General features: G+C 40.2%; 1 protein-coding gene across 1 annotated transcript in view; it reads left to right on the plus strand.

The window, feature by feature from the left end:
* The window catches only part of LOC124154746, a 99289-nt gene that overhangs the window by 70860 nt on the left and 15608 nt on the right, over positions 1-12821 (plus strand). Inside the window, exon 3 of the mRNA XM_046528652.1 lies at positions 4307-4364. Within this exon, the coding sequence (XP_046384608.1) occupies positions 4307-4364 (58 nt within the window). The remainder of the gene's footprint in view (positions 1-4306; positions 4365-12821) is intronic.

Below are 12821 nucleotides of genomic sequence, written 5' to 3' on the forward strand. Positions count from 1 at the left end.
ATAACTCTCCTCCCTTACCTGCTTAACCTCTTCCTCCGAATCCATGAAATCATCACTGGATAAGTTAGACATGGAGACTGACAAGTCTGAACAGTCATCATCTGAGGAGCAAGTACTACCCTCTTCACTAAAATTGGGATTTTTTATGGGAGAAATTTGACTTAAATAGGTGACGTACCCACATCATTGCCATGACTACCAGAAGTTTGAGTCCCTTTACTCCGGAATGGCAAGCGTACCTACCTGAACTCCTTTATCCATTTTATAATTGTCATTCGTGGAGATTTCATGCAATGGGAGGAGCATATTTTCAGTCACTGCCTACTTCAGGATGGCAAACAGGTTCTGAATTTTCCTCAGCATTGATGTTATCCTGGTGAAAAGAATCGGAAAGCAGTCGTAGTCTCTCTCTCTCTTCTTAATTATTGCTCTAACTGCAGAAGGTACATCTGAAGGTCTGGCCTGGCACTTCAAGATGTGGGGCAGTACACCTTTCTTTATCCGGAGTTGCCCTCCCATCATCTTCCACCTCATGTAATCTTCAGCATCTTCCTCCAACTGTGAAATAAATGAGATCATCAGTATTTTCCATTACAGTTCCACTAGGTCTATTTTTTTATCAGACTTCTACTGCTCATATCACAACTATCTTTATATATTAGCACTACTACAACCATTTAGGTTAAATATTTTAATTTATTATCCATTTCTATGCCTTATTAACGTTTGCGGTAGTTTAAGAATTGCAAATGAAATACTTTCATTATAAATGAAGAACGGTAAATTCATACAAACAAAAAATAATTAATGAAAACAGGTATAAACTGCACGTAAATATTTGTTCAAGACTCAATTTTTGTGAAAAAAATAACTTATAAATTTCCAAAACCCACATACTATCAGTATATGCACGTTGAGAAGAATACAATGTAAAGCAGTAGGTACTCAAAATCATGAAATACGCATGGTTTGCGCCACTCACTATCCAGAATTAATACATCGTACATGTAGCACTCAATATTAAACCACACGATACCTAATTATAATTTTTACTACGTTGATGAATACATTTCGAATGAAAACTGCAATATTTAAAGTATTTATTTATTAGAAGACATTAATCCTACATCAATGTATATATTTGACGCATTTTCAATGTTATACCAGGTCCAAGTCTTTCGTCAACTCATGCATTAATAATGATGGTACTTCATGAATAATTCTCACATAAAGCTAAGTACTAAAACAAATCATTTTTGCAATGGACGTGGTGCCGAGTTAATGATAGCATTAGAGATTTAGCGCTTACATTGAAGTGATCCACACAGCACTGCAAAATGAGATTTGACGGATAATGGCATCGACTTAAGATCTCTCCGGGCTGCCAATAACCATTTCCGTCGTAGTTCAGGCTTATCGGGAACATCACAGAAATCTTGTTCGGTGCAGAAACACGGGTGCTCCCACATTTCGGAACAAAACAATAGTCATTCCGGAATTTTGTCCTACAAGCCATTAATCTATGTTCGCTCATGGCTACGAACTTAAAGAATTATTGCACGAAATATACCACTAATTTATGCTAGGACAGATGGTTTATTCCCTCAGATTCACCTCAGTGTTCGTAAACAACAGTAAACAAGATTTCCATCAATCGCAGGCTCCAGCAGGGTCTGCAATCAGTTGAGAATGGGGATTGACGTCACAAGCCCTCTGACATGGCGGCAGAGTGTTTTAAGCGCAACAATCCTTTTGGAATGTTTATTTGTTAATAACAAATTCACCCATGGTCGTACGACTGTAGGAATTGCAATTTTACTTAATTAAACCGAACTGATATTTTTAACAGGCCTCACCATAAAAGTGCAAATACTCCATTAACTTTCATGAGAGTATTATCATTCCAGAGTCATTTTTAGCGAGTAATTCCATGGAAGGAGATAGAAAGCGCATTTCTCATAAGACAATGGTAATACATATATTGGCAATGCAGCTCTCTAGCGGCCAGAATTCACCTGGCTTGAGTTTTAGGCGCCAAATTTGAATTCATGATTTGCTGCAATTGGTAGATATGACCATAATTGCAAGGACGCAGTTAACTGTCCACGACGAACATAGAACTAAACCTAACCTTCTCTTCTCTACACATATATTCAACAAATAGAGCAGTTGCTTTCTCTCCAGTACAAGTTATCATGGTCAATAAAAACACTTGGTTTTGAGGGAATAGATTTTATCATAAAAAAAGCATTTTACAAAAAAATTATGGACATAATTAAAAAACCTTACAAATGATGAAAACCGAAAGACAAAGCATGTACGGAGGAGTCACAGACCAGGCAGCCTGGTAATTAAAGCAAAGTAAGCCTGGCTAAACAACATACTAGATACTGGATTACTCAAATTTCATCTACTGAACAAAGAGTGTACGTTAGCCATGAGATAAGCCCATTAATCCAGTATTTTAAAACTATCATTCCAAGAGCTCAGAAATTCTGCAATCAAACTAAGGCATGAAATATATTTTTATCATCAAAATACTACCCATTAAAGTTAAGGTAATGCTGCATGTAAGAATATGTATTAAAACCTTGTGGTTTGGCATGATGTCATGATCGCATTCAACTCAGATTGTGAAGAGCAGTTTTAAATTTTGTTTGTAGAAAAAGGATCAAATTTCGGAGAACTAGTGGCCGTAATTGGGTCATTCCATATCAGTTCATCCAGGCATGACACCCACCCACCCATAATTGTAAGTGTAAAATGGTAAAGTGTTGGTAATTTTTATTAAGGATGAGTCGGGTCTTAAATTTTTCAGTTATTGGTACTGGTCCACTTGTCCCCCATTGGTTCTCAGTAGTGATGGACGGATCCATGAGTTTTTCAGACTCGGATCGGATCCTTGATTTTCGGAGCCGGATCTTTCGGATCGGATATTTTCGGATCCAAATGCATTTTCAAAATCCTGACGCTGAGATTCCCCCTATGATTGTTCAATCTCTTGGGAAGAGTCACACTATGTGCCAGTCGTATTTTGCCTTTTTTATTTTCCACGGCTGAAATTCTCCTACGTAACCGCTGCGAGAGCTTTTGAATAAAACGGTTCATGATTAGGACAAGAATCGCTTGCGACAACGCATTCGAAGATAGATTCGGAACTTTTTCCACCCTTATGCATTTGCATTCACTGAAGCTATTATTTAAAATTTCGGATCCAGATGCGATGTATCCGATGAAGGGCAATATCCGCGGATATTTGGATCCGAGGTATCCGATCCGACCATCCCTAGTTCTCAGTTCTCATAACTTGGTTCCTAGGATGGACTCGAATTATCGGAGTTGATGGCAAATTTGACTGAACAACTGCAAGAAGCGAATGAGAATAATTTCACTAAAGATATAAATTAGCTGGAAAGCTATGTAAAAAAAAAACTTAAGATCGTCTCCATAATTTTATTTGCCAAGCTCAAAGAGTGCTGTTTTCGGTATATTAAATGAAAATGAAAGCCTTATGTTTTCATTGAAGTAGCCACAGTAGAGAAGGACTGCAATGTGGAGGCCGTTCTCCAGGAAAGTAAAACCAATTTTTTGGAAAGCAAGTGAAGCGTTTGGAAGCATAGATCAATCAGAGTCCACCACACCACGTGTTCTCATTGTGAATCTCACTGAGAATTGCTCCATTTGCATCAGGTGCATCAAGCAACCCAGTGTAGTATCTGAGAGCTCATGACACTGAATCCTAAGGCTGGTATTTTAAGGCTTTTTAGTAGAGATGTGTGAATAGTGCGAATATCGAATACTAAAAAGTATTCGGTATTCGAGATCTCGAATAATTATGCTAAAGGTACAATCTCGAATACCTCGAATTCTTTGAATTTCCTGCAAGGAAAACAGTGTTTTTATCAGTATTTTTTATTAGTTTGGAAATTTCGTGGAATTTTTTGCAAAAGAGAAAAGTGGAGCTTCCACCATTCTTATTGATGTGTTCTTATTGATGAATTTCATTGTGAATTATCAGAACTGGGAAAACTAAATCATGGCTAAGAATTTATATGTAGTACTTATTTTCATTTTTAGAGCTAAGTGAAACTTTTCAGTAAAGAGTCCAAAGCAGTTGGTGTTTTAATGATGCCCATGCTTTAATGATATGCCAGATTTCATAAAAGGGTTTAATGGTTGCATATGCTTCTCTAAGCCACTGAGATTGATTGTTTTGGTAAATAGTGTAAGAATGAATCCCCCTCTGTCAATAGACTCCTTGGTGAATTTGAAGGTGCCCTCTTCATTGCTCTTGTCTTGATTCCAGGCTGACTACACCAATGAATCCATCGAAAAGTTCTGTCACAGGCTAGCTGATGATGCTGGTAAGTTTTCTGTGATAATTTTAATACTGGTGGTTCGTAGTTAGAAGTTAAATCATTTCTGGAAAACAAATTATTCCTTGAAGTATCTGTACTTTCAGTTTCAAAGTTCATGTAAAATTTCAACGGTCATTTCAATGGAACATAGCATAGTGAACTAATTAGTTTAGTATGAACTTAAGTTTCGATCAACTCTGTAACACTAGTAATTTTTTCAGGCCGTAATTTTTTGGCCATTTATGTTTTCCTGGTAATGGCACCTTCCTCATAACTCAAGGGCCATAGAAAAAACACAATTTTCAAATTGTCTTGGTTAGTTTTTAGGTGTTTTTGTACATTGTATTTAGGGGCTATTCTGTAAAGGATTGCAGACGTCGTTGTGATATAGGATGCGAATTGGGTACAATGCTACTATCCCTCCTCCCCCTGGCCAGCAATTAGCTGGTGTAATTCCTACGGCGGTTAATTATCAACTCGTGTTTATTGTGTTTATTGGCTGGGATGCACTTGCCCGGAGGAGTCCTTTTTCCGCAAGATAGTCACAAAAATCCCGTGAACGCCATATTTGCGCGCGAGGTTGCGGAACTGCGTGTTGAGAAGGAGTGCCAGTTTTCTCGTCGGGGCTGCCACACTGGAGATCACTGGCCTCACTGGAATGTCATTTTTGGATTTTACGGAGTCCAAAAATATCTAGTATGAAAATCCATAATTAGTACAGACAAACTGATGGCTATTAATGGTCTCACAGACGTGACGATCACCATGGGCGGTGGAAGCTTGAGTCCTGATCCTGAATTGCATCACTACATAGACTTTTAATAAAAATGTCACTATTTCGAGGAATTTCTTGGCAGGTTTCTTAGTCGAAATATATACCCTTTTAGCTGTGGTAAACCAACGGGCTTTATTTAGTTTCCCAGGCATCATAGTGACTAGCTCGTCGGGACATATTTCAGACGAAATGGCTTGGGATATCTTGACTAAGTACCTACTTCAGTTCCATATTAAGGTTTCAGAGTTCTTCTGGGCTGTCGTTTGGCTAGTCAGAACTTATTGTAATATGAAATGACACCATTGGGAGCTTTTCACATTCGGGCAGTTTTGAAACTATGCTACTACCTGTGTATTAATGCGGGCTGGAAAAAGCGGCGTCAATGTGGGCGGCGAGAGCTCGGAACGGCAACTCAATGAAACGCAGAAGGCAAATAGCACATTGCACAGGTTTCCCCGACATTTCTTCTAATTTACAAAGGAAACTGAATTGGTTTTCGTCCCGTTATATAACCAAGGACACCAATCTCATCGAATTCACCACTGTGAACTCGCTAATTATGAACTCGAAAATAGCTGTAGCCTCATCATGTGCTAAACCAGAAGATTGTGCCAAGTGACTAACGCATTGCGCATTAGGTTCTACCACAATTGATATATGCTCTTCCTTGACGGTGCCTATGGGTGTTTTAGCCTCGTCTAGACGCCCATCAAATAACAGGGTTTTGATGGGATCATCATCCCTAAAGCAGCGCTTCAGATATCGGAACTTCTTGATTTAGCACGCCGAATTTCGCTCTTGTCTATAAAGAACGCAGATGTTATGTCACTATATTGCTCTTGAGCTATAATTCCAACTTTTAAAGTTGCGTGAACTACAGTGGATGTGCTGCAGCCCCCTCACTTACGCTATATTTCTGGGGAACTATGGCAGTCTCAGTCAAGCCTAATTTGACTATGGACTATTGAATTTCTTTCTCTTGGCTTGGTGAACGCCACATCCTTTGCGCAGCACTCGTCATAGTTTTCCTCATCAACTTGAGTATCCTTCAAGTATTCACTGCCATTCAAAAATGGCAACTGTTGATTCAGATGATTTACGTTTAAGCCTCTCATTTATATGACTACGTTCAGCCCTTTCTTGAATTTTATGACATAGGGATGTCAATAGTTCCAATTCGGAATATTCTTGGACCGCACTGATCCACAAGAAACCGTTAATCTAGATAGAAACATTTTTTCCTTATGACAGGCAATTTTGGGAAAGTTGGCACGTTTACAGAAGGCCATATCAAATAGTTTCGTCGCCTCCTTAGTAAAAGACTTCAACAAGTCATCCTATGTTTCCGGAACCACCGTTCTAATCTGTAGGATTTAATTTTCTCTATTGTTTTTACCATGTAGCGTGAGATGAATAGAATTATTGTGGTTTATCCTTAACTGCTGGAATAGATGCTTTTTTCCAAATGGCCTTACCTTGACAGAAACTAATGTGATATCTTCGCACGCGAAAATATGGTCAATATTGTCGGCGATGGCATAAAAGAGCATATTCTCATCCTAGTGACTTGAAAACTTCAGACATGATTTCCACGTTTTTTACTGAAAAATATATCTATTTCGCGTCATTTATCGCATGCATAGCGTAAAATGAGGCGGCGGGTTGCCTACCGCACAATGAGTTGAAACTGCATTCGGGGACACGATAAAAGGTCATTTTCTCGATAATTAAAAGTAATAGAGCTGATCTATTTGATCTAAAATATCAAAGAAAGGCCAATGTTTTACCCCATTGGAAAAAATGAGTGCTTGCTAAAACCAAATTTAAATTAGGTTTTAAATTTAAATTAGGTAATTCAAACCTATGTACATTTTTAACGTGTTTCGTTAAAAATTTCGAAATTTCAAGACAAAATAGCGAACAGAAGATAATAACCGATTTTGAAAAAAATCATATCTTTGATACCCCCCCGGGTACGCAACTTTTGCCGGGTATTACGATTCGCTACTAAAAAAATGTGGCAAAACGAGGCACCATACTGCGCCTGTACTTGGAAGGATTGCCAACTCACCCATTCAAAGGTCCCTCATAATTCACATAAATATCAACATTTTCATTTTAAAGTTCCTTCGCAAAGTTACAGTATTATATGGGGCATTATTGTTTAACACGTGGCAATACCGTACACCTTGCGCCTTGAACGGTATTGTACCATGCAATGTGTACGGTATTGCCTGACATTACGACATGGCGCAGCATTTTAACCCTTGCGTAAAAAATAAGAACAGTAGATGATATGTGTTTGATAGATATTAAAAAGTAGCCTATGATATGGGCTATTCAAAACCACTAGTTTCAATATAGTCACTAAAAACATGTTTCACTTACCTCAGTTCGAGTTCGTCTTTAAAATTATAAGAAAAGTTGGCAAAACAGAAAAACTTTCGTTACATACACGTGCGTAAAGGCAGAAGCTCCCAGATTGTCTTAATCGGTTTCGATTTCCTTCCGCTATGCAGCAGCACTTCCCAGCGCTCACCACGTACTCCAGTGGATCTGAAGTTATGGACCACGGAATTGCCCCGCCCTCCCCTGATTGCACACTTTCCCTTTGACAGTTGTGCTTCTGTTTATGCGCATTCTTTGATTATAAAAGAAATATCCAGTATATTTTCAAGGCATATCTTTCATAGGTAAAAGTTTTTCTTTGCCATTTACGACATTAAACATCTCAATAAACCTTCATTGCTAAGAAATAATGCACGCATTTTGTTTAATGCACACACTAGTGGATTATTCGGAATCGAATCAGGACTTAGCCTATGGTATGGATTCGATGCGAAGAATGATGGAATAAATTGTAGGCTCACGAGATTGTCGATGAAAGGAGTCACGAAGAATAGCTAAAGCTGTAAAGGCCGCTTCACACGGTGTATTTTCATCCGAAAGATCTTTCGAATGATCATTCGAATTAAATTCATTCGCCGGTACCGCTTTACACGGTGAATGATTTCGGCGAATTTTCTGCGCAGAAATGATACGCTCTGGTGCGACTCTCGATAATGTTTTTCGATTCTAACGATATTTCCGACCGTTTCTAACCATATGATTTGTTTTGGAAGTCGCAGACGACGGAATGGTTCGTTTACATGTGTACTTTTGTATTGCTTTGACTTTCGGTGGGGTATGACGTACTAAGTAATGAAAGGAATTAGAACGATACGAATTGATAGCGAAAAACCACTTCAATCAATCGTGTGTTTTGTGCTTTCCCGGCGAATGGACTTGGTGAAGAGTTCTCGGGATCGCCACCGGGTCAGGAACTCCATATCTGCCAGATATGGAGTTCCTGACCCGGTGGCGATCCCGAGAACTCTTCACCAAACAATAAGTTGTTTTCGCTGCAGAGCATGCTTTAATTAAATTAAAAAGAGCAAGCATTAAGCTTCAAGATAGTGCGCTTTAAAACATCAACTTAAGGAACCTTTCTCTTCGAATGGCTGCCCGAAGTCTTTACCCTTCCGATTCAGTAAATTATTACGTAAGTGAAAAAATAATTTGGGGCAAAACTGTACGTTGTTTCTCGCTCAGAAAAATCCTATCTTATGAAGAGGAGTCCCGTAATGACGCCGCAGCGCCCAGCTACAATAAAAAAAACCACAATAAGCTCAAAGCAAAGGCCACACAAGGGTGAAGGCCGGTCGACTATGAGTTTTTATATTTGGGGTCCTTTCGGGTGCACAGCGTTCACAATGGACTGGAACAAAGGTCATTCCCGTGCGAGAGAAGAAAGGTACCGGGAAGAGAAAAAAGGAGCTCTCAGTTTTCGAGGGAGTGCGCTAGCGCTGTACAAATTTGGCTTTACACAATTGTATAAAAATGTATACAATTGTATACAGGATGTTCTGTATAAAACTGTATACAATTGTATACAAATTGTGTAAATTGTATACATTTGTATGCAGGATTTCCTGTATAAAACTGTATACAATTGTGTACATAATGGTGTAAATTGTATACAAATTTGGCTTTACACAATTGTATAAATTTTATGCAATAAAAATGTATACAATTGTATAAAATGTATACAATTGTGTAAAGCCAAATTTGTGTACAATTTACACATTTTGTATACAGTTTTATACAGGAAATCCTGTATACAAAATTTTCATTGGAGCTTCAGCATTAGTATCATTCGCTCATACTTTCTACGATGAAGTTGACTCGGTGTTACCTCATTGCTTGCTACTTCCCCATTACCGTAAGGCTACTAACGCTCTCAAGATATCTTGTGGGGTATTGCGCGCAATAGCAGTTAAAGGCTTTATGAGTACCTAAATTATTCACCACAGAGAATTCACTGTCCTTTAAAAATCAATGCAGGGGAAGAAAGTGGACTGTGATATTCATGGGATAATTTATGGTTTTTGCCCTTTGACTTACAGGCAACCCTGTGAGGTAGTGGCTTCCTATGTGGGCCAATATGATGTCACGGCTCGTTTTCGTTAGAATGACGAAATTCACCGAGTAAACAGAGATTTTGTCATCAATTAGGAGTCTCACCCCAAACTTTACTGTTCAAATCATTAAATATAGATATGTTTGATAATTGTAAATTCAACAAAATATTAGACGCAATCAAGAAGAGAAACGACGTTTTTGAACTTGAAAAATCCGGAATTTTTTTTCCGAATTACCCTATTTGGAGAATTGATGTTTGTGAATTTACTTTCTTTCAAAGTAAATATTAGTCATTTGAGCAATCGCATGGGTTACTATGCTTCCAAAGTTTTTTATATGATCTTAAAATTCCGAGGTGGATGCCAATGGCAATATGGACGCCGTACGCTCATATCATTCACGGAATCATTCAAGCAAATTAGGGCATGCTAGAAATTTCATTCGGGTGTGTTCCTTGAATGATACGAGATAGGCAATATTGTGATTTCATAGGTTAGTCAAGATAACGTAACGACTCGTTTTCGTTCTACTGTTTTCACCGAATTAACAGAGATTGTGTCATTAATTGAGACTCTCACCCCAAACTTAAGCGCTCAAATCATGAAATATAGTTTAATAATTGTAAATTAAATAAAATATGGACGCAATCGAGGAGAAAAACGACGTTTTTATTCTTTAAATATCCCGAATGTTATTTCCGAATTCCCTAATTTAGACAATTGATGTTTGTGAATTTATGTTCTCTCAAAGTACATATTAATTATTTGAGGTACTGCACGGGTTACTATGCTTCCAGAGTTTTTATATATGATCTTGAAAATCCGAGGTGGATGCCAATTTATTTGACAGTACCGGCCTTATGGAGAACAGTGTTGCCAAGCTTCCGCTCCGCCGGCAAGCATCTTGACAGCGTTTGCAACCACACATAACAGAGCGCCAAAATGGTGTGGTTGAAAAAGAAGTTTGGGATCGCACGAAAGACGACGACAAAAAAAGAACTTTTTAGCGTAAATAAAATGCCTTTGCTTCAATATAAAAGGAAAAGTCTTTTGTTATTCTATGTATGTACTTATTCAATGCACAAGCTGAATAATGAATAATCTGTAATGTAAAAAATAACAAGAAAGTGAAGGATAATAAAATTTATCGCCCGTAAACAAGAGAGATATTTACAGAGAAATTGTTGCCCTCAAAAACAAAGGGAAGTGGCCCCTCAAAGACGGCATATGGGGGGAGTGTACGAGTTGGAAAGCTTTCTGGACGGCGCCGACTCTCGGGAGAGAAGAAGAGGTGTCCTGGAGGCTAGCACACAACCGCCTAGCGGACGGCATCTTCCTATCGCGCTCGAGATTACGACAGGGATCTAGAGTGCAGGACGTGGCCCGGAAGCGAGGCCACGGCCTGGCACATCCTTTATGACTGCGGAGAGACAGGAGAGGTGTGGAGAACGGCGAAAGAGTGGATATCGAAAGTCACGGGGTGCAAAACTAGAAATGCCTTGGAGCTACACAAAGGCATTCCCCCGCAGAGGGGCGGCTTTACAAAACGCGACTTACTGGCGAACTATATTATATCTGAAGCAAAGGCCAGTATTTACCATTGTTTCACGGCAATGGAAAAAGGCGAACGAACGGCTCCAAAATACGCAGAGTATTTCAAAAAAAAGGACCGAAGGCAGAATCAGGAGGGAATATCTTTACCGCAAATTCAAGGGTGATATGAAATCTTTCGTTGACATGTGGTGTCAGGGCGGTGTCATTTGCGAAGTGGGCGGAGTCCTACTGGGGCATCGCCACTCGGAGGGGGGGCCACATGCGCGGAGGGATGGGGTCCAAGGTTGCGGTAACCAGCCCCTTCGGCGGACCTCCCCTGTGCGCGGCCTTCCCCTCGGAGAGTGGAATAGCGATGGAAAAGACGTTGAACGGAAAAATGAATGAATGAAAATGGAAGAAAATGAAAGAATAATGATGATATCCTTGTGTAGGCTTTCGCGGTGTGGCGAAGATTCAGGGTGGAGGTTTTCGGGGTTAGCACCGCGTAGATTGGTCTCTGCAGACAACAGTTTCGCCGGCATTGCAGCAGGCTTCTTCAGGTCAATGATGTGGAGATCCGAGGTATCGCCTGTCTCTTATACACCCCGTCGGAGACCGGTGTCTTCTCATTGGTCCGCCCCTCTTGGTGCTGTCTTGTCTCTCTTGGTTTCTTTCTGAGGACTCTTTTCCATGTGTTTGAAAGCTGGTATCCGTCCTCCCTGTTGAGATTTCTCGGTGTCTTCATTATCTCAATAGCTTCCCTGATGATCCGCGGGAAGTATCTTTTTTCCATAGCAATGACTTTTGCATTGTCGTAGTCGGGATAGTGATTCGGCCCACTCCATGTGTGCTCAGCTATGGCCGAGAGGCGCAGTTGCTGGTTCCTAGTAGCTCTTTGATGTTCTCGGAGCCGCACCTTGAGGGGTCTGCAAGTTTGTCCGATGTATGCGCTGCCACAGCTACGATCGACACTGTACACTCCACAATGGTTTCTTGCAGGGACTTTATCTTTGGCCTTGCTCAGGAAATTGGAGGTTTTTGTGAGACAGGAGAATCTTGTCACTGTTCCATGCTTCGATAGCACACGTGCTATCTTTTCACTCGTCCCTCCCACATACGGTAGGAAAGCGAAAGCCGTAGGTTTCGCCACATCTCCTGTTGTAGGTTCAGCGGCCCTTTTAAGGGCCTTGTCAATCTTCTTTTCCTCTTTGAGGATGGCATTTTTGTTGTATCCGTTTCCCTGTCCCATAGTGAGTGCCATTGACGCCCCGACCCACAAGTTGGCAAGATATCTGGCCACATCACTCAGGCCTTTCACAGGCAGGACCACCACCCATGTGAAAAACTCGGCGCATTTTTTCAAGATCTGCGACGGAACATGGGTGACGGAGGCCGACATCCTAGTGAGTTTCGACTTGGAGTAACTGTTTACCAACATCCCTGTGGGTGAAGCAGTTGATATCGTGAGGTCTCTCACTGATGAAGGCCTTCCTCATGATATCCCGAATATGGTAGAGTTCTGACTGAGAAACTCCTACTTCCTCTGGAAATAGAGGTTCTACGAGCAGACGCAGGGTGCAGCGATGGGATCTCCACTCTCACCGGTCATCGCGGAACTATTCATGGAGAAGTTTGAAGAAGCGGCCCTGCAATCCTACCACAAGAAGCCAAAGCTTTTCCTGAGGTACGTGGATG

Source organism: Ischnura elegans, chromosome 2 (assembly GCF_921293095.1).
Source record: "Ischnura elegans chromosome 2, ioIscEleg1.1, whole genome shotgun sequence".
NCBI classification, from domain to species: Eukaryota; Metazoa; Arthropoda; class Insecta; order Odonata; family Coenagrionidae; genus Ischnura; species Ischnura elegans.